Source organism: Littorina saxatilis, linkage group LG15, assembly GCF_037325665.1.
Source record: "Littorina saxatilis isolate snail1 linkage group LG15, US_GU_Lsax_2.0, whole genome shotgun sequence".
NCBI lineage: Eukaryota > Metazoa > Mollusca > Gastropoda > Littorinimorpha > Littorinidae > Littorina > Littorina saxatilis.
This window is the reverse complement of record NC_090259.1, coordinates 11,843,030-11,869,341: the sequence shown is the minus strand read 5'-3', so window position 1 is coordinate 11,869,341 and position 26,312 is coordinate 11,843,030. Positions and strand designations below refer to the sequence as shown.

At 40.0% G+C, this 26,312-nt stretch overlaps 2 protein-coding genes across 5 annotated transcripts in view; one reads left to right on the top strand and one right to left on the bottom strand.

Annotated features, from left to right (window-relative positions):
• The window catches only part of LOC138948559 (uncharacterized), a 100,547-nt gene extending 92,370 nt beyond the window's left edge, over positions 1-8,177 (bottom strand). For 3 of the 4 annotated variants that reach the window (XM_070320118.1, XM_070320121.1, XM_070320119.1), the window contains exons 1-6: positions 7,981-8,177; positions 4,495-4,702; positions 3,781-3,822; positions 3,178-3,267; positions 1,231-1,406; positions 132-245 (exon numbers count right to left, since the gene is read on the bottom strand). In XM_070320118.1, the coding sequence (XP_070176219.1) occupies positions 132-245; positions 1,231-1,406; positions 3,178-3,267; positions 3,781-3,822; positions 4,495-4,702; positions 7,981-8,040 (690 nt within the window). In that variant the 5' untranslated portion in view covers positions 8,041-8,177. The remainder of the gene's footprint in view (positions 1-131; positions 246-1,230; positions 1,407-3,177; positions 3,268-3,780; positions 3,823-4,494; positions 4,703-7,980) is intronic. The other variant, XM_070320120.1, reaches the window with a different exon arrangement.
• Positions 8,178-8,408: 231 nt separating this feature from the next.
• LOC138948561 (GPI-anchor transamidase-like) lies at positions 8,409-24,793 on the top strand. The gene is made up of 10 exons (XM_070320123.1): positions 8,409-8,683; positions 9,005-9,150; positions 10,574-10,632; positions 11,423-11,499; positions 12,651-12,762; positions 13,650-13,746; positions 18,386-18,503; positions 19,006-19,116; positions 19,849-20,030; positions 23,537-24,793. Exons 1-10 carry the CDS (start codon positions 8,606-8,608, stop codon positions 23,610-23,612), a joined length of 1,056 nt encoding a protein of 351 aa, XP_070176224.1. The 5' UTR covers positions 8,409-8,605; the 3' UTR covers positions 23,613-24,793.
• Positions 24,794-26,312: the final 1,519 nt, after the last annotated feature.

Below are 26,312 nucleotides of genomic sequence, written 5' to 3'. Positions count from 1 at the left end.
CAAAAACATAATATATAATACAAATAAGACCATCAACATTCCCAACACCTGTTGACAGTCTTGGACAAATGCAGGAAACTCTACAGTGAAAGGTACGGAGCTTATGTACAACGAAGCGTGACAAAACTCACCAGTTTGTCATACTGATGTGCCTGCTCCATGTCCCGAGGGAAGCCCTGGATGATGAAGCCATCTGCATTGTGGGACGCCTTCATCTTGGTCAGGAGCAGGGTGTCCACAACATCCTGGTAGGGACAAACCGTCATGAAATAACTGACCAAAATACACAGCAGCTTCGCATTCATAAGCTTTCTTGAGAGACTATGCACCCTCTCTATCCCTCCCTCTCCCTCTCCCCCTCTCTCTCTCTCTTTTTTTTGGCATTCATGATCGTAAATACATGGCAAACTTAATAAACAATCATTTTAGATTAGCACTGCTTTAAAACACTGAACCTCTCCTTAGTTTAATTGTAACAGAACTGGGTGGCCGAGTGGTAACGCACTTGCGAGAGGTTGCGAGTTCGACCCTGGGTCAGGGCGTTAGCAATTTTCTCCCCCCTTTCCTAACCTAGGTGGTGGGTTCAAGTGCTAGTCTTTCGGATGAGACGAAAAACGGAGGTCCCTTCGTGTACACTACATTGGGGTGTGCACGTTAAAGATCCCACGATTGACAAAAGCGTCTTTCCTGGCAAAATTGTATAGGCATAGATAAAAATGTCCACCAAAATACCCGTGTGACTTGGAATAATAGGCCGTGAAAAGTAGGATATGCGCCGAAATGGCTGCGATCTGCTGGCGGATGTGAATGCGTGATGTATTGTGTAAAAACATTCCATCTCACACGGCATAAATAAATCCCTGCGCCTTGAATATGTGCGCGATATAAATTGCATAAAATAAAAAATTTAAAAAAAAATATGCGCGATTGATTGATTGATTGATTGATTGATTGATTGATTGTAACATCACTGATACTTACATGCAAGTCCCCAATTCATTCACACAACAATTAATCTTTCACAGTTTGCTTTCATCCTTCCAATCTCTTCCCTGCCCCAACTACTCCAACTAAATAAAATAAAATAAAATAAAATAAATAAAACAAAATAAATAAAATAAAATAAAATAAAATAAAATAAAATAAAATAAAATAAAATAAATTGAAATAAATTAAAATAAAATAAGTTGAAATTAAATAAAATAAAATAAGGACAAAAAACATTGTTACCTCTGGCACCATCTCACCCTTGGACATAAGGTCGCCGACCATTTTCCACTTGGCATCAGCCGCCCCTCTCTGAGCAATCTCCTGCCTCAGCAGTTCTCCCATGGCAATGGTTACCCACCCCGGGTACTTCATCATAAGCATCTCGGCCTGTGTGGATTTGCCACTGCCTGGGCCTCCTGAAAGAACAGATTTATTTTGTGCTATTAGTTGGTTGGTTATTGTTTTTCTATCAACTCCACAGCCTCAATGGCTATTTGGGACCAATGTGAGTTCGCAACAACAGCTTTCCAGAACTATAACACGATCATATGTGTTCTATGTTTGCACGTCTGTCCAGTGTTTTGTTCCCCCACATAGCTTATTAGGCACACACAAAAAAATAGTCTGTTTACGGTATCCCGACCGACCCTATTTTTTCGCGCGACCCTAGACTTTTTTTTGGCATTTGGAAAGAAAAAAAAGAAAAAAAGTCTTGTTTTTTTGCAAAATAACTTAAAAATATGGTTGGGGGGGAACAAAAAAAAACAAAAAAAAATTCCCGACCTACCGACCCTATTTTTTTGGCCTATGTTACCGTAAACAGACTTTTAAAAAAAATTTTGGCCTTAACCCTACCTGTCCCAAGATAGGCCAATTTGTCCTAAGAGGATGTTAAAACTAATTAGTCAGTCAGTCAATGTAAGCATGTTTCCTTTCTCATTTTACTATTATTATGTAAGAAGCCAGTTCATCTGTATACATACGAAAAATTAACAGTGAGAAAGGAACAATCAGCATAGAACTGTGACTAAGTAAGTGATGTGACAGGGTGATGCAGTAGTCCCCCTTTCACACCAGCTACTCTGCAGAGTTGTCTGCCAGCCCTGAACTATTTATAGTTCAATAGTTCCGTGACTGCCAGTTAGACCTGTTGATTGTAGAGAGCTGTTTGTGATAGATAGGGTCTGAATGCTGTTGTCTCCTGGTATATGGTCTCACCAACCTTTGAGTTCACATGGCAGATTTTGATAGGGCTTAACTCAGTGTCTCCCAGGTACGGATATATCCGTACCCACTCATATGGCTTTATCTGACCAGGTACGGATATATCGCTCAGACTGTTAGTTTCAGTCGCTTCCTGTAACGTCCATCTAACGCCTGCATTCCAGCGTGTTGATACACAGTTACTACACAGTTATCAATCAATCAATCAATCAATGAGGCTTATATCGCGCATATTCCGTGGGTACAGTTCTAGGCGCTGTGCAGTGATGCCGTGTGAGATGAAATTTTATACGGCCAGTAGATTGCAGCCATGTCGGCGCATATTTACCTTTCACGGCCTTATTCCAAGTCACACGGGTATGGTAGACAATTATTAATTGTGCCTAAGCAATTTTGCCAGGAAAGACCCTTTTGTCAATCGTGGGATCTTTAACGTGCACACCCAATGTAGTATACACGGGGGGTGGTTCGGACACCGAAGAGAGTCTGCACACAAAGTTGACTCTGTGAAATAAATTTCCGCCGAACCTGGGATCGAACTCGCGCTGACAGCGGCCAACTGAATACAAATCCAGCGCGCTACCAACTGAGCTATATCCCCGCCCCAGTTATCACAATTCTGAGTGACCTGCTGCAGCACCGCTCGTCTCAGCTAAAAAAAACTTGGTCAACATGGGTGGGGTAGAAAGTGTTAATTGATTCAGCCTGAACACTGCGACTGGCTTTGCCTCTAATGGTATTTTGACTGCTTCGTACACTTGGTCACACATGCAAATAAATCTAACAGCTTCAACATTTATGACATTAACATCAGCATTAAGCTGTATTAAACTTCATTTTCTCTAACAAAAGTGAATGCAAAAAAAATCAAATAATCAAAAAACAAACAAGACTAACAATCTCAAGTTCAAGCACACATTAAACATGCACATACAGTGACGTGAACATTGAGAATGTGCATACCCATGAGGAAGATGACGGGTACGTCAGGGATGCCCTTGTCTCCAATAGGGGGCAGAGGTGTTGCCACACGAGGCTCTGTAGAATTCTCCTCTGAAATTGTGACACATAAACTTTGATTAGAAAATAAGATTTGGGAATGTAAAGGTACAAGTTTAAGTAGACACATTTGAATAGACATCAACCTACTAAATTTAGTGGAAACCCCAATTGAACACCCTTCTGCACCCCCCCCCCCCCCCCCCCCGCCACCGATAGGAACAAACTGTAATGAAATAACTGACCGAACTGCACAGCAGCTTTGCATCCTTACGCTTTCTTGAGAGACCTCTCTGTCTTAACCCCCCCCCCCCCTCTCTCTCTCCCTCTCTCTTTGCCCCAATTAAGAAATAACCCCTTGTAAGGCCTTGTCTTTTAATTTTCTATTCATAACCTCTGTTAATTATAAGCTCCTTTTTAAGACCTTACTTTCTCAGATTTTTGGAGGTCTCCACTGTACAGAAAAAGCAAAATCAGCTGAAAACTCGGAATAAATAAATGGACAAGATTCTGATTAAAAGCATATTGGGCAGAGCGATTTGAGCTTAGACTGCTAGCCGTTCTCACCCTGAGAAGTTCCATCAACTTCATTTTCCTTTGCCTCGACATCTTGAAGAGAGTGGAAAATAGAAAAGTAAAAGTCACAGTGAGAAAACAACACGTCCACACAGTGCAATGTTTTTTTTTCTACTTCTTGTTGATGTTATTACCTACAACTCTTTCATTTTATTCCTTGAAAGAACGAATGTTAAGAAAAAGAAAACAAGTACTGCGTTAGCGCATTGACTGTCTTCAACACACACTTAATTTTATAATCTTGTTGAAGTTTTTAAATCTTACACGAGCAGGGAAGAGAACTGTTATAAAAACACAGTTTTACAGTAAGCAAAACATTTTACAGTGGGTCATACAATTTATATTTAAGCAGAGTCAGGTGTTTCTTCGTCACAATTACAGTCAAAAGAGAGTTTAGCAAATTACATGTACATGTAAAACAAAAATGCACCAGTAACATTTCTGAAAGATCAAAGCAAAAACTATTGATACAATCATTCACATTAATAACTCTCTTGATTTAACCCCCCCCCCCCCCCCCCCCTAAAGCTTACACAAATTTTACTTTCAGCATCTACGCAGTGTAATTAGTTTTAAATGCAAATGTACTGTATAATAACTCAAATGCACTTTAGACAACACACTCACAAGCCCAAAATGTAATTCAGTGTGAGGCCTTTTACAACAAAGCGCCTTGTACTTATAGGCCCGAAAATAGGGTGGTACCTTTTGGTGTCATGGAGCGCTCGCGGGACATTGGTCGGCGGCCGTTGCTGGGGGTGATGGGAGGGAGAGGGGTCTTTGACCTCTGCATCTCGATGAACATGTTCCATCGCAGCTCGTCTTGACCTTTGGCCTTGACCTTCTCCAAACACTCGATGAGGTATTTGATGTGGTCTGTTGGTTGATGGAACATGAGGCCTGTCATCAGGCACTGGAGAAGAAAAAGAAATTAGTGTTCATCTTCATTAATTTGTATTGAATATGACATCTGCAGAAAAAAAATTCACCAGCTAATAAGATTGCTTCTATATCTATAGGTCCAATTCATTCTTCTTACTCGGCGTGACGTTATCAAATAGATCGGCTAGCTTTAGCCTAACTCCGCTCATACTCTCTTCGCGCCGCCATATTGGATGCCGTCTTTGTTAGTTTTCTTCATTGCACTCTTGTTCTTTTTGCGTATTTCACTGTGTATGCAGACAAAATGAAGAAAACTGTGCATGCATGAGTCCAAAGGGGATCTGCCTTTTTAACACAACAGCACAACATAACAAGTCGCGTAAGGCGAAAATACAATATTTAGTCAAGTAGCTGTCGAACTCACAGAATGAAACTGAACGCAATGCCATTTTTCAGCAAGACCGTATACTCGTAGCATCGTCAGTCCACCGCTCATGGCAAAGGCAGTGAAATTGACAAGAAGAGCGGGGTAGTAGTTGCGCTAAGAAGGATAGCACGCTTTTCTGTACCTCTCTTTGTTTTAACTTTCTGAGCGTGTTTTTAATCCAAACATATCATATCTATATGTTTTTGGAATCAGGAACCGACAAGGAATAAGATGAAAGTGTTTTTAAATTGATTTGGACAATTTAATTTTGATAATAATTTTTATATATTTAATTTTCAGAGCTTGTTTTTAATCCGAATATAACATATTTATATGTTTTTGGAATCAGCAAATGATGAAAAATAAGATAAACGTAAATTTGGATCGTTTTATAAATTTTTATTTTTTTTTACAATTTTCAGATTTTTAATGACCAAAGTCATTAATTAATTTTTAAGCCACCAAGCTGAAATGCAATACCGAAGTCCGGGCTTCGTCGAAGATTACTTGACCAAAATTTCAACCAATTTGGTTGAAAAATGAGGGCGTGACAGTGCCGCCTCAACTTTCACGAAAAGCCGGATATGACGTCATCAAAGACATTTATCAAAAAAATAAAAAAAAACGTTCGGGGATTTCATACCCAGGAACTCTCATGTCAAATTTCATAAAGATCGGTCCAGTAGTTTAGTCTGAATCGCTCTACACACACACACACACACACACAGACACACACACACACACACACGCACATACACCACGACCCTCGTTTCGATTCCCCCTCGATGTTAAAATATTTAGTCAAAACTTGACTAAATATAAAAAAGTAAAGCAAGAATACATTCTTATATTCATTTATTTATTCTTTATCTGAACTGAATTATCATGCAGACAGTGCACCAAAATTCACAAGATAAAGCTCTCAAGACAGGCAAATGAGGTACAATGCAGCTCAGGTAACTACTGCAAAGTATAATTTTCAAAGCATCCTATCACAGTGTTCACCCTAAAGGCACAACCGATGGACAATTGTTGATTAGCGCACTGCACACAGCAAAAAATAACCAGTTATAATCGTCTTCTCCGCTCAGTAACTTCCTTCCAGTTGTCACCCTGATGGTAAACAACTTTAGGGATCCTAAAGTGTGCCTGCTGACTGCAGTTTTTGGCCACACAACGTGTCATTTTCACTTTTGTCGAGTCGCCACCCAACGCTCAAGCACTGTCAGAGATCGTGCAAGGCATCCAACATGGCGGCGGATGACCAATTCCAGAGAGTTACGACCCGTGATTCTCATACCGCGCGCGCCGAGTAGAAATGCTGTTGTTAACTTGAGTTTCTGCAATGGGCCTATATACGACTTGTCTGTGTCTGTCTGTCTGTCTGTCTGTCGGTCACTTCGCGATGCACGGCTAAAGTTCTCGATGGATCTGCTTCAAATCTGGTGGGCATATTCAGGTAGACCCAAAACACAATCTGGTCGATGAAAATTCTCAACACGTGCTCTCAGCGCACAGCGCTGAACCGATTTTGGTTTTTCTGTACATCCATTCCCAGTAACTCTTCCTTATCTTCCCCAGTGTTTTGCGCGTTTATTTCCCTTCCTTCGTACCCGGTAAAGCCGGGTCCCCGACGAAGCCGGGTATTCGGCTCTACTTCTTCCCGGCGAAGCCGGGTACCCGGCGAAGCGGGTATTCATCTGGTCTAACATAAATGTTTAGAAACTAAAATTTAAAAAAAAACCACTAAGAAACAAAGGACTGAAAGAAAAGTACTTTGGTGTCATGTCAGTGAATGACAAAAATGTGACTATAGTGTCTGAACACACATACACATTCTCCTACTGCCCCCCACCCCTCCTTTTTATATGCAACAGCTAACTTGAACATCAGTGACAATTAAGTGTCATTGCCATCAAAATTCGCGGTCTGCTTTTCTTTTAAATTTTGCATTGGTGGGCATGGGTAGTTTCTCATATCCGGCCATTCTTCCATTAATTTGATTACAAGAACACAAGCAACATGTGTGATGTGATAAATCCTGTACTTTTGTCCTTATCAATTTAGCAATTGCCAATATAATATATAACACACAATCTAACAGAAATCCCACCCAAAACCAAACAAATCCCTTTTATCACCCCTAACCCGTTCCTATCTAAAGACCACCCAGCATGGCACACTTAGGCCAAAAAAAAAAAGATCTGTAACCCGACTGACCCTATTTTTTTCGCGCGACCCTAGACTTTTTTTTGGCATTTGGGGAAAAAGAAAAAAAATTTAAAATTTTTTTTAAAAAATCTTGTTTTTTTTTGCAAAATAACGTAAAAATATGGTTTTTTGGAGAAAAAAAAAAATCCCGACCTAACGACCCTATTTTTTTGGCCTATGTTACCGTAAACAGACTTTTTTTTTTTGGCCTTACACACACTGCAGTGGTCTCCTATACCTACACCATATGTTTACACAAAGGTTGGAGCCATTAATTAATATAGCAACAAAACTTCTTTGAAAGATTAAAATGTTTGCTCCTGTCAACCACAAAGGAAAGTATATTTGGGTTCTATGGAGGATTATTCGTCAAAAAGCATATGTCTCCTCTACCTCTGTGAAATCATCGTGCCTTTGTGTCTCCTCTCAAGTGAAAGTCAGTGGATGTGCTGAATAAACATGCACACATCTAATTTCTGCATCAAAGACACCTTACACAATATCTTGGAGTTAGTCTTCATCTTTACCTACATACACTACAGAACAGTTACAGAAAACAACTAGTGAAAATCGCGGATTTTTTCCGTCTGTATGAAGTTGTCCTCTTCTCCCGGTTAGGCTCAAAAGGAAACAAAAGGAAACCACAGTTTTAATTAAAAAATAAAACTTACCTCAAATAAAGCAGGCACATTCCGCCTCGACAAGTACGTCTTTGCATCAACCGACGACATCTTGCCGCTAATGCAGCGGAGGAGCTGGACGTCTTCGGAATTTATCTTGGCGATTAATTAGAAACAATTCAAATAAAATCTACAGCACTCATGGATATTGTTCGGCTTGTATCTAGGGACAACAAGTGTACAGGTGCTTGCCGGAAGTGATGTCACTACAGAATATTCTCTGGGAAAAGTTTCAAGTGATTCCTGCTTAAACAAATGTGTGAAGTAACTTGGTGTACCGTAACTTTGCGTGATGTTGTAAATAATAACAAAAAGAAATCTTATTTGAGTCTGCACTGTTTGAAAATAATAGTTGTGCGAGGCAGCGTACACTTCGATTTGCGAACTGGTTTTCGGGATAAACAACTTTCGTTTTCTTTTCCTTCGAGACAAACGCCACAAAATCAAGCCATCAGCCATTCTCGATCGTTCTCTTATACATAGAATGCTGAAAGCCACTAATCAACAACATAAGTGTCAACAGTGATACCAGAATGTATTGATGAAAGCACATACGTGAACCGTTTTCTTTCAGACAACTTCCTTCCTTCGCAGAGGTTGACGGGAAGGCTTCAAAATGGCCGACGTGTTCGGCATGAAAGTGCTCCTATCGTTTGCTCTCTTAGGCGCTGCGTTTGTGTTTGCTGGAAATGAGGTGAGTTGACTATCGGCCTAATAAATACAGGAACATTTGTTGTGGCAGTGCATGGTTTTACATGTCACATGGGATGTAAATGGACATCGAAATCACATTGAAGGAGAATACAGTGAATGTGAACATGAAGCAGACGACACAAATGTCAGTGCTACTGCTAGCTGTATGCCAATATTTTGGTGCATATATTTGAAGAAAAACAACTCATTGAAATGAGAACTCCTCATCCTTGCAGTTCCCATCCTTGCAGTTGTAAAAAAAAAGCTTTAATTTACTCAATAAGGGTTGATATTGATTTATTTCTCCAATTTTTACTTCCAGGAGAAAGTGCAAGAATTCTTCAAGAGCGGGCACACCAATAACTGGGCAGTGTTGGTGGATACATCCAGGTTTTGGTTCAACTACCGTCATGTGGCCAACGTTCTCTCCATCTACCGCAGTGTCAAACGCCTTGGTATTCCTGACAGGTACACATTTAAACTGCACATGTGTTCATCTGTACAACTACAAATACAATAGGTGATAGGTTGTGGCTACATCCACGGGTCCGTGCCTTGAGTGCCCATGCTATATCCACGGCACTGGCTCGGAACCACTCGGAATCGTTGGGATTCACTCGGCAGTTTAGTCGTAGCCTCGCGCTGGCACAGTTGGCGCCATATTGTTGAGATGGAAGCGGAGGAAGAAACGATTAGTGTCGGCGAAACGTTCAACTCTTTTGACATCCTACAAACCAAACTGAAAGCCTTTGAGGAGCGCACTCATGTACAACTTTCGAAACGTTCTTCGAGATCGATAGCAGCCCAGAAAAAGCTCTTTGTTGGGTCTTTTGACAATAAAGAGAAGTAACTGAATTCACAAAATCTTTGCTGCTTCTTGGTTTCTAATAACCCTTTTTTTTTAAATATATATGTTGAATTCAAACTCATTGGAGTACTGTGGGGAGTTGTGACTGATGGAGTTCGGCCACTCAGCACGGCCACTCAGCACAAATCTAGCGAATAAGGAAGACCAATACATCATTCTTCATCTTCCGCCGTCACTTTAAATAGAAAGCGTTTGAGCAAGCGACACATGCATCACACTGTATCAAAAATCACCGCAAACTAGGAAAATGCAAATCCCGAATAAACATGGAAGTTTAGCTAACGAGGTTCGTATTAAGGAGAGGAAAGTGCTGCTGATCGATCCGGACGCTGTATACCACTCATGAAGTTTAACTTTTGATTAAAAGTGGAATTTTGACTTTGATATCTGACAGCTGATGTCCTAGTCGTGTTAGTGAAGTGCCGAACCGAAGGCAGGAAAATGTTGGGCGAGAGTAGCGTCCCTTGAGTCAGTGCCGTGGATATAGCACCGGGACTCGAGGCACGGACCCGTGGATGTAGCCACAACCTAGGTGATATTATCGAGGTTTAACATCACAGTAATTGTAAATGTCGTCGTCGTGCATCCATAACAGCGACACATGTCTGTCAGTTTTGCTGTCCTAAATGTGCATTTCCCCTCAATCCAGACCTCCACATGACACTAACGAGTCACTTCACAAATACGCAAACAACAGACCTGGAGTGTCAAATTCAAGAAGTGGATTCAAAATCCTGAAATTAAAAGGTGTGCCAGTAATTTGTAAATAAATGTGTGAACGGTATGTATGATACGTTTCTTGTATCTGTTGAATTATGAACTAACAACTGGATGTTGTAAGACTTTACCTGTCTGTTGTGAAATACACCTCTGTGTGTATTTAAAGAGTTTAAACTTAAAATTGAATTTGATAAAATAAGAAGCAAGCCATTGGCTGCCCAGCACATCGCTAGGCTTTGGATCACTCACTAACATTATCACCTTTTAAATGCTTTTCTCATTTTATATGTTTCGGTTTTCTAGCCACATAATCCTGATGGTAGCTGATGACATGGCATGTAATCCACGCAACCCTCGCCCAGGTGAGTTTCCTCTTCTTTTTTTTTAAAGAGTCAGGGAATGGTATGGTGTGTGTATTTGGGGGGAGGATAAAACATTAAGACTCATTAAGTCACCTGCCATTACAGTCAGATTGGAAGGGTAAAATATGCAGTGTTCATGGGAGTGTAAATAATGAAGTGGCGGATATGGTTAAAAAATAGATACTCTGTCAATCATAATAGATTAGCAGACGGGCTCAATGGCCTAGTGGATAAGACACAAGCGTCCCAAGCGGCTGGTCATGGGTTCAAATTGCGCCTGGTGGATGAAGGGTGGAGATATTTCCGATCTCCAAGGTCAACATGTGCAGACCTGCTGCATGGTGCCTTATCCCCATGTGTGTGTACATGCAATAAAAGATCGTGTAATCCATGGCAGTGTTTGGTGGATTATAGAAACACGAAAATATCAAGCATGCACCCCCTGTAAGAGGCGTATGGCTGGTTAAAAAGGGTCATGCCCGTAAATTGTCTACCTGTGACTTGGAATAATAGGCCGTGAAAGGTAAATATGCGCCGAAATGGCTGCAATCTACTGGCCGTATAAAATTTCATCTCACACGGCATCACTGCAGAGCGCCTAGAACTGTACCCACGGAATATGCGCGATATAAGACTCATTGATTGATTGATTGATAAATTCGGAGGGTGTTTAATTAAGCCCATGAACCAAGAAGAAGAAGAATAGATAAGTGATGAATTGATGGCTTTGAGGCATGAATCTTTTTTTTTGCTTGCAGTATACATGATCAGCTTTTTCTGTGTTGTGCAGCAACGGTGTTCAACAATGCAAAGCAACACATCAATGTGTACGGTGATGATGTGGAAGTAGACTACCGTGGATATGAAGTAAGAATTCATTTCATTATACGATATCCATGTTTTTATTATTTACTCCATATAATTTTATTACTTGATCTCCTCAAATTTCTAGATACCGGTTGATTTCCAGTAGAAACTCAGGAATCTCTCAAGTATCTACTCTGCCCTAGCTTTTACTGAGGTATATCAGTGCCCGTGTTCACTGGAAATGTTCTGTATATTACCAGTTTTTGTGTGAAATAGCGGAAACTAGCAACCGGTCAGTCCTAAGCTTTGGATTTCATGAATTGACACGTTTGTGAAGATAAAGCTAATGCTTTGTCATCACACCTTAGTTTGACAGGTTGTCATAATGAAGCAGGGATTGGCTTGGGTGTTGTCCACTAGAGGTCCATTGACTGACTCAACCACAAATCAATCAGTCATTTTGCAAACCAATCAGTCAAGAAAAAAACCTTTCCTTCCACCACGGGACTGCCGCAATTGTGCATTACGGCAGTGAGGAGAAATTTTTGAAAGTTGTTTAGAACATACAAATGAGAGAAAAATTCAATTAATTTCTTCATTTTCTTGTTTATTTTCTAATGGTCTTACATGAAGAGGAATAAAAGGTCTGAGGACACAATAACCATATTTATTTCAATTAAGTAAGGAAGGGAAAAAAAAGAAACTATGTTATTGTTAAAACATTTAGTCAAAACTTGACTAAATGTAAAAAGAACAAGACAGCAGACAAAAATAAGACGAGCTGACTGACTCTGCTGCATGTCTATCGGTCAGTTGACGGGTTGAGACCCATGTGTGTCGGTCTTTTCCGAATTTAACATGGCAAAAGACCGATGACCGACGCCCAAGCCAATCCCTGATGAAGTAGCTGAATTTTGTTTGATGTATTAACTTCCTCTTTTCTTTTGATAAAATACTTGTTTACAAAACATGCAGTGCAACCACAGGGTATTTTACGTTATCAGGACATGTAACAACAAATCAGAACTTAAAGTTCTGAGTTGTTGTTAAAGTTCTGATTTGTTGTTACATGTACTGCCTGCTTATACCTTTTGCCTATTAATTCAAGTTTTTCTCATGAAGCTGCAGCTGTATCTCTTGTTTAGTGGTGCAGCATTTTCAGATTAAATTAGGTGACACTGCAGTCATTGTCTGGCGTTCTGATATTTTAGGTGACTGTGGAGAACTTCATTCGAGTTCTGACTGGCCGTCTTTCTCCAAGCACACCCAGCTCTAAGCGATTGCTGTCGGACGAGAGAAGCAATGTGTTGGTCTATATGACAGGTATGTTTAATGTTGATACGTAGCTCTAAGCGCTTGCTGTCAAGCTGCAGGCGATAGAAGCAATGTGTTGGTCGATATGACAGGTATGTTTAATGTTGATACGTAGCTCTAAGCGCTTGCTGTCAGGCGATAGAAGCAATGTGTTGGTCGATATGACAGGTATGTTTAATGTTGATACGTAGCTCTAAGCGCTTGCTGTCAGGCGATAGACGCAATGTGTTGATCAATATGACAGGTATGTTTAATGTTTAATGTTGATACGTAGCTCTAAGCGCTTGCTGTCAGGCGATAGAAGCAACGTGTTGGTCTATATGACAGGTATGTTTAATGTTGATACGTAGCTCTAAGCGCTTGCTGTCAGGCGATAGAAGCAACGTGTTGGTCTATATGACAGGTATGTTTAATGTTGATACGTAGCTCGAAGCGCTTGCTATTAGATGAGAGAAGCAATGTGTTGGTCTACATGACAGGTATGTTCAACATTGATGCATAGCATATATATGCCGCTTTTGGTCAGTGTTGTTGCTTTATGATTAATTCCATGTTTATCCACAGATACGGTCTTACAAGCTTCTGGAAGGCCAGTTTTCAATTTTAGCATTTGTAAGCATTTTGCACACCATGCCAAGGAAATCAGATTTCTTACTTTCTTTGCGTGCAGGTTTTCATAGAAAGTATTGTTGTAACATATCTTGATTGCTCTGATTTTGAATCAAGGGAGAGATGCAAGCAGTCTAATGCAAGCAGTTGTCACACTTTGAATTGAAAATTGTACGTGTTTTCTGCCAGTGTGCATGTGGATATGCCTTCAGTTTTGACAGAAAATTGTACTGACAGGATTGCAGTCTATTGATGGTAATGTACTGGGTTTTTGTTTTTCTTTCTAGGTCATGGAGGAGATGGCTTTTTGAAGTTCCAAGATGCGGAAGAGGTATCTAACGTTGAGCTGGCAGATGCCTTTGAGCAGATGTGGCAGAAGCGCAGGTAATTGTAGGTGCTGTTGTACAATTTAAGGACTGGGTGGCCGAGTGGTAACGCACTTGCGAGAGGTTGCGAGTTCGACCCTGGGTCAGGGCGTTAGCAATTTTCTCCCCCCTTTCCTAACCTAGGTGGTGGGTTCAAGTGCTAGTCTTTCGGATGAGACGAAAAACCGAGGTCCCTTCGTGTACACTACATTGGTGTGTGCACGTTAAAGATCCCACGATTGACAAAAGGGTCTTTCCTGGCAAAATTGTATAGGCATAGATAAAAAAATGTCCACCAAAATACCCGTGTGACTTGGAATAATAGGCTGTGAAAAGTAGGATATGCGCCGAAATGGCTGCGATCTGCTGTAGTGGGGCTCGTATGTTGCAGACGCACTCATAAATCATTCACATCTTGCAACAAACATCATACTTTGTGGTATTGTTCCTTATAATTATTTAAGGGATTTCAGATACAGAGCCACTTCAGAAATCGTTTTTTTTTGTCTTTGATAGGGAATAAAAGGCTGCATTTACAGCAGACGAAATTCGTACCAAAAGCGCTCAGCAGTAAATATTCCCAACTCAGCAAATGTAAAATTCAATGGTTTACCATGCACCAGAAGTTGTCTGCTGATAAACACATGCATGACATAAATACTCTTATGGGTATTTTTGTGTTCTGGTATTTAATTTGATCGTTTTTAGAATTTTATATATATCCGCAGCATGAAAATTCAAGATGGCGGCCTCCGCAACATTGCGTGTTTTGATTTGAGCGAAAACAACGTTTCTGAAGGTAAGTTTTCAAGAATACGCATCCATTCACCAATGTCACATCATTTTACTGTTTAATTCTCCCCTGGGGTCTGTTATTCATCGGGTGAAGCGCTGAAATGCAGAGTAATCTTGCAATAGCTCATCAAGCTGGATTGTGATGCTGATAGATCTAGATCTATCTGTTGATTACAAGTAAGGAAATCATGATCGCCACGCTGGTGATTTTAAACAGATTAAACGAACTTTGAATAAAAGGCGAGGAGAAAGAGATTGTTCATGGTATGATAAATGATTAGTCCTGCCTACGTTAAGGACTTCCATAAGGTGGGGAGGGGTAGAGTCAAAAACTGAGTGAGGGTAGGCCAGATAGTAGGATGACCAGCTGGAGATAAAAACACTCCACTCCCCATGTCTTTACAGTGTTGTGATCAAACTTTCAAAGACGGTAGGTAACAGACAAAAGCATACGTAGGTGTATGCTAATCAAATGAGATAAGTGGTTTTGAAAAATGAAGAGGTACCGCTCTTTGAGTTTTACAATTTTGGTTTGTTGCTTGTTTCTCATCCTTTTGCTTATTTTAAGTTGACCGTGCATTGGTGTGAATTTTATTTTTACAGGATATATACAAGAGTTACACCACATGCCGGTTCCTGGGAACAAGCGTTCTGCATTTATTCCGGTGCCACAGAAGGGAGCCGATTTCACTAGTACTACTGTATCAAGGTTTGTTACCTAATACATCTTAACAGTAAGATTTTTTTATTTGTATTAATTGGAACATGTTTGCACATCATTTGTAAGCGACCTCTGTGAATTTGATGGGTTTAACGTACGAACCCTCACTATGGTCAACATTCTGTTAGCGACTGTTTGAAGCGAATAAATGTAGCGGTCAGAAAGATTCCAGAATCAGTTGGGTCACTGGAAACTGTGTTTGTTTGTTTTTTAACCTGAAACAGTAAGAATTATACGAATTCATGAAATACAATTTTCTTTCATTTTGGTCTGTTGTGTGAAGACTTGCTAACCCGGCTTTGACCGACTCTCTGAGATAGTAAACATTCAAATACATTCAAATAAAAATGTCACTTTTCATCTTTTGTGTGAAGGGTACCACAGGCTGATTTCCTGCACCATGGATGTAGAGGAGGCCAGACAGTCTGCTTCTCATTCCAGCTGTGTTGTGTTTTTTTCTGCTCGTGAAGTATATCGCCACATTGCCAAAGCCATTGGCCAAGAGAAGTCACCCTGTCTGCCCATTTTGCATAGCCTTACAGGCTGTGACACTATGTCGTTCTTCAATGGTATTGGGGAATCAGAAGGCTTGGGAAGTATGGCAAGCATTTGAAGACGTCACTCAAACTTTCTTCAGGTTGTCTGCTCCTCTTTGTAAGCTGAGTACCACTGACAGGGCAGCACAAGAGCTTTTTGGTGTACATTTGTAGGACAAAACCAGCAACGTACTGGGTGTAAACAGTGCTAGACGGTACCTCTTCAGTAAAAAGAGTTGCCAAATTGACCATAATCCCCTTACAAGTGAGGTGCTGCTGCAGGACATGAGATTAAGAAGAGCCATCTACCTATTAGACTTCCAAACTCTGTGGGCTGGCAGTTCAAGGCTGGAAAGTGGGAGTCATTCTGGACGAGCTTTCAAGAGGTATCCAGCGTGTGCCGAGAACTCATGAGGTGTGCCTGCAAGAAGAGCTGTACAACAAAATGCTGCAAATGCTGCTAAGAAGGACTGCAGAGCACAGCTCTCTGCAAATGTGCTTGCATGCCTGTGAAAACTGTCAGCATCTAAACTGTGCAAAAATATTATTGCACCCATTTTCATACCCCAACTCAAACTTTTATTCCTGTGTCATTTTATTCAAACTGTCTATGCCATTAAAGGCTCGCATCTTCGCTATCTGGCACATTTTTTTTTAACATCATCATTTACGCCGTCAAAATAAGGATACCCTTGACGTGACAAAGAGATGTGACAAAAACTTCGGGTACCTTTTAAAAAGCCGACGACAATTCCTGAGGCACAACTGGGTCACTGTTGTATACGAAGAGAAAGTCAACTTGATTATCCATCCAGAACAGGTTGTTTTATTTCGCCATCTTGCATATTTCTAGTGTTGTGCCATTGTACCTACTGATGTATGTGTCGATCTCACGGATGAGATGTTTATGTGTCAAATTTGAGGGATACCCAAGTCAACTAAAATCCATGTATTTTAGCAATGACCAAGTGGGTTGCGTTGAAACTTTCAGGAATGTGTGTCTACGCACGAGGCGTAGTTCAACCGTTTGAGTACACTTTCAAATCTTCACGAAATAATATTTTAAAAACTGCCACAGGTTTGTTGACTTACATCCCACATATTTTTGACTTCGCATGTATATATGACAGATGGTTGTTTCAAGTACTGCCAAAGTTTCTTTTGAGTATAGACACTTGCCGGAATGTGCTAGTTGTGTAAACACATGAGATCAAACAACGTTTTCGAAATACAGCGATTATGAATTTTAGTCGACTTTTGAGTTGATACATTACATTTTTATCAGTTTTATTTTGGGGGTACCCTTATTTGGGCGGCGGTCAAATAACCCATGTAAAGGCCACCTTTTATCTTAAAAGTGTTCCAGTTAGCCAAGTTGAGTGCCCTCAATAGCATACATTGAATATAACAGCACAGGAATGAATGTTTTCGTTTTGGTATGAAAATTGGTGCAATATATTTATTTTTGCACAGTTTAGGTAATCCACAAATTCTTCAACCCTGCCACCCACACCGTCCAATCATTCTCTGCACCAACATTACATGTATTGTTTTGTTTAAAAATGTGTTTGTGTTAGTTTCTATTGCAAGAGAATGTCTTGTAGCATCAAAAATGCCTAAATACCCTTTTATTGGCGGCCATTTTGAAAATTGTAAAAAAACTACTGATTTCTTAATTTTTTCACGGTGGCTCTGTATCAGGTTTTGTTAAGCAAAAGCAAATGTCCATTTACGCCAAATTTGCTGTTAATCACATGAAGTGAAATATGCCTAACATACCCAACCGTTTACACTGGCGGCCATTTTGAAAAATTGTTTAAAAACTACCCATTTTTTATTTTTCGCGATGGCTCTGTATCAGGTTTTGTTAAGCACATAAAACTCTTCATATTTGCTTAATTTGGTGTTTGTTGCATGATTTGAATGATTTTGCAACATAGGAGCCCCACTACTGGCCGATGTGAATGCGTGATGTATTATGTAAAAAATTCCATCTCACACGGCATAAATAGATCCCTGCGCCTTGAGTCCGAGTCTGGAGATACGCGCGCGATATAAGACTTCATATATAACAATTTAAGATTTCAAATAACCAAAAGGGAAGTAATCGCTCTTTATGCATACGACATGTGTAATGGAGTAAGTGAGAGTTGTACGGAACCTTTCTCCTGACACCTGAGAGAATAACAAGCATTGAAATGAACAAGCAACTTTCATCCTCATCCTACTTCCCTTTGGTTATTTGATATCTTAACAACGCTTTGCCTCATTTCGTTTAAGATTCAATGTAAGATTAATAACAGAATATTCTGGGAAGTTTGAGCCATGTTCAGCATTTCACATTCATAGAAGGAATGCAGGGAAAGTTGGATAGTTTTGCTGTTACAGGTGCCAGTAGTTATTTTGAAGTTAGTGTGAGCCATTCGTTTTAGTTCAAATGTGTGTTAGAATGCTCATGCTATCATTTTCGGAAGTTGTCTAATCACATTCTGCATTCTACTGTCATACACGTATAAACCCACTCATAGGAAATAGTTGAAAGCCCATGAACTTAAGAAAAGAAGTTGTTGTGTGATCTGATATTTTGCTATTTTACTATTTTACAGGTACCATGAGGTGTTCTTCATGATTGACACCTGTCAGGCAGAGTCCATGTTCCAGAAGTTCTACTCCCCCAACATCCTAGCTGTGGCCAGCAGCAGAGTGGGAGAAGACTCATTATCAGTAAGTTAATTAGCATTTGTGTGGTGTGTGCGTGCGTGCATGTCAGACACAGAGAGAGAGGTTAAAAGTATGTGTTTGTTGTTGTTGCTGTGTGTTTCTTTCCGTCTTCATGCTCATGCTTTGTTTGGTTTTCTATTTTTCCATGAATGTTTGAGAAACTGTCTATATATTCTTACCTTTGAGTGTTCTTTTTTTTCAAAACATTCTTCATCCAACTACCCATGGCTAGCTAGGGGCATCCTGCACTAATTTGGGATGACCATTAAGTTGATTAACCAAAAAACACAAATCTACACCGAGTAAACACACTCTTTCCTGTCACAAAATCATTAAGCATTCAATTTTCCGTGATCCCTTTCACAGCGTTCGAGTAAAAAGATTGCCTGTGGCTATGTCAACCGAACTGAAGGATGTAGTGCTGTTATGAAGTTAGTGCTGTTATGAAGTTAGTGGTGGTGTTTGTATGAAATAAAAATGTAAAGCAAAATGATTTCCTCTACAGCATCATGTTGATCCAGCCTTAGGTGTGTACGTCATTGACCGCTACACATACCATGCCCTGGAGTTCCTGGAAGGAGTGAATCCAGGAAGCTCAAAAACCATGGGGCAGTTTGTGAGTACTCTTGCCTCTGTTACATCCCTTAGAATGTCGGACCACTCAAAAGTGCAATGTGTGCGGAGAGCAATTTCAGATTTTTTTTTTTTTTTTCAATTCGGGTTTTGATTGTTTGTTTAGTTGACTTTCAAGGAAATCAGTGAAGACATTTACTGAATGGAAATACTTTTCAAACTCCAAGCAATTTGCACTTGGTAATAAAGGTAAATTAAGTCTGTTTTGATGACAGAATTACCCAACTAAGAAAGGTCTTCCCAGGTAAATCCTGAGTTGTTTGTGTGTAGAATTTGTTTGAGCATCATTGTAGATTTCCTGGATAACGTGAGTCTCAGAGAAAGTAACTTTCCCAAGCTACACTGAAAGTGATAATGCTTATTCCTTCATTCCACCTCTGAAGAGGTATATACTGCTATCAGTTTTGCCGATTCTTATTATGTTAAAAAGTACATAGAAATTCCCTTATATGATTGCTCAATTAAATTACATTGTTGAAGCTGGTTTTGTATTACAGTGGAATCTGCCCCATTTCTTACCCCTAATTCAAGACCTCACTGTAAGACTAATTTTTTAAATTTGTGTTCATAATGTTTGCAAATTTACATTAATTTTAAGACTAACTCCCTTTTAAGGAAAGATGTTCTACCGATTTTTAGATGGCCTCAATTACAAGAAAGGCTCCAATATGCAAATTATGAAATGTCTTAATTATGTGTTTGCTTGATTCCACAGCTACAAGTGTGTCCGCGGCACCAGTGCATCTCTACGGTCAGCAAGCGCACTGACCTCTTCAAGCGTGATCCGGACAAAGTGCTGCTGACCGATTTCTTTGGCAGCGTTCACAATGTTGAGCTGCTTCAGGACACTATCAAACTACAGAACGTAACCCTGGATTCAAGTTCTACAACTTGTGTGTAAGTATTTTGGTTGAAATTGTTTCTCAGAGCGTAAGTCAATTGCACAGAACAGTCAGTCAAGTAATAGAAAGCCCATGCATGGACAGAATACAAAATATACAGTTATACAAAATACCTTTGAACTGTAGCTCTTGGAGGCGTGAGAGGTCGAGTCACATAAAAAGATGACTTTTTCCTTTTTACATTTAGTCAAGTTTTGACTAAATGTTTTAACATAGAGGGGGAATCGAGACGAGGGTCGTGGTGTATGTGTGTCTGTGTGTGTGTGTGTGTGTGTGTGTCTGTGTGTGTGTGTGTGTGTGTGTGTGTCTGTGTAGAGCGATTCAGAGTAAACTACTGGACCGATCTTTATGAAATTTTACATGAGAGTTCCTGGGTATGATATCCCCAGACGTTTTTTTTCTTTTTTTCGATAATTGTCTTTGATGACGTCATATGAGGCGGCACTGTCACACCCTCATTTTTCAATCAAATTGGTTGAAATTTTTGTAAAGCAATCTTCGACGAAGGCCGGACTTTGGTATTGCATTTCAGCTTGGTGGCTAAAAAATTAATTAATGACTTTGGTCATTAAAAATCTGAAAATTGTAATTAAAATTTTTTTTTTATAAAACCATCCAAAATTACGTTCATCTTATTCTTCATCATTTTCTGATTCCAAAAACATATAAATATGTTATATTCGGATTAAACACAAGCTCTGTAAATTAAAAATATAAAAATTATGATCAAAATTAAATTTCCGAAATCGATTTAAAAACAATTTCATCTTATTCCTTGTCGGTTCCTGATTTAAAAAACATATAGATACGATATGTTTGGATTAAAAACACGCTCAGAAAGTTATAACGAAGAGAGGTACAGAAAAGTGTGCTATGCAGCACAGCGAAACCACTACCGCGCTAAACAGGCTCGTCAGTTTCACTGCGTTTTGCAAGAGCGGCGAACCACGGTCATTGTGAAAAAATGCAGTGCGTTCAGTTTTATTCTGTGAGTTTGTTTGTTTGCTTAACGCCCAGCCGACCACGAAGAGCCATATCAGGGCGGTGCTGCTTTGACATTTAACGTGCGCCACACACAAGACAGAAGTCGCAGCACAGGCTTCATGTCTCACCCAGTCACATTATTCTGACACCGGACCAACCAGTCCTAGCACTAACCCCATAATGCCAGACGCCAGGCGGAGCAACCACTAGATTGCCAATTTTAAAGTCTTCGGTATGACCCGGCCGTGGTTCGAACCCACGACTTCCCGATCACGGGGCGGACGCCTTACCACTAGGCCAACCGTGCCGCTCATTCTGCAGACCTGTTTACCCTTACGATTTTGGCGTAATTTATTACGATTTTCTGCAAAAAATACGCCATTCCGCTATCCGTGTCAAGACTACGATTTTCATAAATAAAAAAAATATATTAATTCACATGTTTGGCATTGTTTTTTTCAATGGCAAAATGGGGTGACAAAAAGCACAAAACTGACCAGAGATCATAATCATGTCTGTCTGATGAGACGCTGGAGAGCTTAAGTTCTAGTGGTAAAGTCTCGCCCTCACTCATTCGGCAAGCGCAAGTACAGGCATGACACACTGAAAAAGGCCTACTACGAGCAAAAGAAAAAGAATCAGTGATGCATGTGCTTTTGATGTGATCTTCTTTGAAATTATGATGACTACAAAAACTGACTGATGTGTTTTGTTTGTGAATGATGGATATATGTGCATGATTGCGTTTCGCAGACACAGTTGTCATGTGCGTTGTAATTGGCGACGAATGCTGGATGATTACTATTTTTGTGCCAGGATTACTATTTTTGGGGCTGAGCATTACTCCAAAACACTTATGGGGGTAAACAGGTCTGATTCTGTGAGTTCCACAGCTTGACTAAATGTAGTCATTTCACCTTACGTGACTTCTTTTGGTCTTTGTTTTGATTTTTGCTTTAGCCTTTCCTTGTTTTGTTTATGTTCCCAATATACAGTGGTACCTGCGATGTGAGGCCCCTCTGATGAGAGGACACCTTTCATGAAAGTACACAGTTGGTTGTCTGTCTATTATCTCTACCAAAATATACCTGTCATAGCAGGATATCTACCATGTAGGGACACGTTTAGCTGGTCCGAAGTGTGTACTTTCATCGCAGGACATTTACCATGTAGGGACACATTTAGCTGGTCCCAATGGTGTACTTTCATCGCAGGTACTACTGTAGTTCAATGGAGCATTAAGATCAGTAGTCTTGTAACTGCCTGGAGTTTTGTCAAACTGGTTTGTTCATGATCAGGTGCTTGAGTGCAGTGGAACCCTTCTGTAAGACCCCACCTTCTTCTTCTTCTTCTGCGTTCGTGGGCTGAAACTCCCACGTACACTCGTGTTTTTGCACGAGTGGAATTTTACGTGTATGACCGTTTTTACCCCGCCATTTAGGCAGCCATATGCCGCTTTCGGAGGAAGCATGCTGGGTATTTTTGTGTTTATATAACCCTCCGAACTCTGACATGGATTACAGGATCTTTTCCGTGCGCACTTGGTCTTGTGCTTGCGTGTACACACTATTCAGTCTATCAGTACCAAATTTGGCAAGATGGTGTATGATGACAAGGCCCCAAAAAACATACATAGCATCTTGACCTTGCTTCAAGGTCAAGGTCGCAGGGGCCATAAATGTTGTCTAAAAAACGGCTATTTTTCACATTTTTCCCATTTTCTCTGAAGTTTTTGAGATTTAATACCTCACCTATATATGATATATAGGGCAAAGTAAGCCCCATCTTTTGATACCAGTTTGGTTTACCTTGCTTCAAGGTCAAGGTCACAGGAGCTCTTCAAAGTTGGATTGTATACATATTTTGAAGTGACCTTGACCCTGAACAATGGAAGATAACTGTTTCAAACTTAAAAATTATGTGGGGCACATGTTATGCTTTCATCATGAGACACATATGATCAAGGTCAAGGTCACTTTGACCCTTATGAAATGTGACCAAAATAAGGTAGTGAACCACTAAAAGTGACCATATCTCATGGTAGAAAGAGCCAATAAGCACCATTGTACTTCCTATGTCTTGAATTAACAGCTTTGTGTTGCATGACCTTGGTCAAGGTCACATGTATTTTGGTAGGAAAAATGTGTAAAGCAGTTCTTAGTGTAAGATGTCATTGCTAGGTTTAGCTGAAGGTCAAGGTCATGTAAAGGTCAAGGTCAAGCATGTGAGTCGTATGGGCTTTGCCCTTCTTTAGATTTTCTGTTTATAGCCTCGGTAAATGTACCCCCATTTTAAGACTCCCTCCTTTTAAAGACCCGGATTTATCAGACTTGTGGAGGTCTTAAAAGGGGGGTTCCACTGTATTGTTAATTGTGTCATGCAGGAAGGATACTTTGTTGGTTTGTTTGTTTTGGTTATGGCAATTTTCATCAGAAAGACCCAAATTTAGTGGAATAAAGTTGTGTTCAGTATTTTTGGTTTCAAATGAACTAATGTTATTTCGTATTTATTTTGCAGGAAAGACAGTTGCAAGAAAAAGGCTGCTCCAAAACAGACACTTCAGTATGCAGAGCAATTTCCATCACCATTTTGATCATAGTGAATCCCAGATATCATTGAATATTGTGTTTATCATATCCTATGAACAGTGCTGCACTAGGGTGTAAGTTATTGATGAAAACGTGGTTCATTTTATTATCTCCCTTGAGCATGAACCATATTGAACTAAGTACCAGGAACTAATAAGGTTATAACACACACACACACACACACACACACACACACACACACACACAAACAAATGAACCACCTGTTTTCACAAAGTACGCACAGATCAAAGCTAGGTGACAGGTTTGGTATGAATGGATTGACAGAATCAATAACTGAGAGTGTGTACTAGATAATTTGAATGTAAGAGATTATAGTTTTTAGATGTGATGACAGAAGTATGCTGACAGTTAAAAAGGAGTTTGTTTGTTTTTTTAAGATTTTTTTTGCAGGATTTGTGCGTGTGTATGTAAGGTATGTGAGTGGCTGTATGAATTATATTCAATCTTTGTACGATACGTGAAATGAAATGACATGACTGGTCAGTTGCATGCATTAATATGTAAGACACTGATCTCTGTTTGCTTGGTTAAAGCCATATGTACTCGATGACTATACACGCTAATTGCTTTACCAACAGCTGGAGACATGCTAAATTAAGTTCCCTGCAAGATATTGTGGTCTAGGACCCCTTCAATGGTGAGATATTTGAATTTTTATTTTGATCTAGATCATCCTATTTATAGATTTGCCAACAGAGGGAACGTTGACGCAAGGGAAATAACTCCGCGTCTTTGTTGACATCCTCACTTTTTCAGAGGCTAGAACAAGCTGTAATGCATGTATATGGTCCGCGCATGGCGACATATCGTCATTACATGGTCTTATGGTGCGTTTGACATCGATTATGGGCAAACTACACTTTGTAAACACGGGAGCGCGTACATATGCCTTTAAGTCAACTGTTACATTTCTGTTTGTATCTTAAAATCAGTACATAAAGTTGTAGTGTACATGTGTGGTTAGTTGCCGTAATTCCTTGTCCCAACATTTGTTTTTACAGTATGTTTGAAATCTGTGAGGTTGACGTTTCAGGATTTGTTTGCTATGCATGCATATTGAGAATCTTTGAATGAGTTTTATACTGAGTGAGGAAAAGTGTGCAAGTGTAAATTGGTTTTTGTCTCTGATGACCTTGTTACTGTTAAATTAAAACCTCAAAAAGTCTGCTCCAGTGTTTGTTGTATTGTCAGTATTGATTTTGTAAACGTTTTGTTTCTTACTGTATACACCCCATTTTTCCTACCATCATTCACTGTTTTTCAAGGAAAGCAAATGGCTTTTAAAAGCCAGAAGTTTTTACACACCTGTTGTAACCTGAAATGTTGTGCCCCTCCACCCCCCACTCTGCGCACAAACAGTCAGGCTGTTGGTTTTTGGCATGTGTTGGTCAGTGAAAGGATGCTCTTATTCTGTGCTTAATCCTGTGGTGATCAACCTGTTTGCTTGCTCAAGAAGAACTGTGCCTTTGTCTTTGAGATGTGCTGGGTTATTTATAGTGCCAGTGATAAATCATCTCATTTGTCCAGTCATTGTTAAAGTAAAGATTCCATTAAGAAGATGTCTTCGCAAATAGTGCACGTACGAATGCCTCACCAACCCGTTGATTCATAGCTGCGACACCCACCCCACCCCATTTCTCCCCCCACCCCTCTCTCTCCCCCCCCCCCCCCACCCCGTCTCAAGCGTTGGTACTGACAAAGTTGTCGTTTGTTCCTATTTACCAGCAAAAGTAACTGTTTTCTTTTACAGGGTGACCCAAAAAAAAGAGTACCCAAACAAAACGTCATAAATTGAACAAAAATAAAGCAATCTTCTTAAAATTTGTTTACACACACAAGTATTATTATTAGTTATGTTAATTCTAGTTATTGTAAAGCGCATTGAGCATATATATGATTATGCGCTATAGCAAATGTCCATTATTATTATTATTATTAAGTAGCCTCTGCATGATTTCAACAGAAAATGTTAGCGTTCTAGCTTGTCTTTCAGGAAAGTTATGCTCATTCTACAGAACATGCTCCAAATGGCCTCCCCCGGATTTAAATCCCCCAGATTTCTATCTTTGGGGGTTCCTGAAAGACAACGTCTACAGGAACAACCCACAGACAATCGCAGAACTCAAGCGAGCCATCACAACAACCATTCGCGGAATCTCGCAACAGGAGTGTGTGCGGGTGATTGATAACTTTGCGCGGCGAGTTCAAGTTTGCCTGAATCGGCGCGGAGGCCATTTGGAGCATGTTCTGTAGAATGAGCAGAACTTTCCTGAAAGACAAGCTAGAACGCTAAAATTTTCTGTGCAAATCATGCAGAGGCTACTTGTGTGTGTAAATAAATTTTATGAAGATTGCTTTATTTTTGTTTAATTTATGACGTTTTGTTTGGGTACTCTTTTTTTTGGGTCACCCTGTATGTGTTTTATATTGTTCCTCTATCATTAAGTTTCAATCGTTATCTTAGAAATTAGCACGTTGAGCCCTATATGGTTTGGTTTTTCTGTCCTCAACACTACTTGAAATTACAGAAAAGTTCACTTTAAACAAAATGTATCCATTTTACAAGGGGTCGACTCTAGCCTCATCAAACTGCTGCGAGTTAACCAATGAACGTCATGTGCATGTGACAGCGATAGTGTATTCGTTTCACTCTTCACTCTTCGCGAGGAGAAATAGGCAGGATG

Coding starts and splice junctions, on each gene's coding strand:
- LOC138948561 (XM_070320123.1), top strand. CDS start 8,606: ATGGCCGACGTGTTCGGCATGAAAGTGCTCCTATCGTTTGCTCTCTTA. Junction 10,633..11,422: donor TCCACGCAACCCTCGCCCAG/GTGAGTTTCCTC, acceptor TGTGTTGTGCAG/CAACGGTGTTCAACAATGCA. Junction 19,117..19,848: donor CAAAAACCATGGGGCAGTTT/GTGAGTACTCTT, acceptor TTGATTCCACAG/CTACAAGTGTGTCCGCGGCA.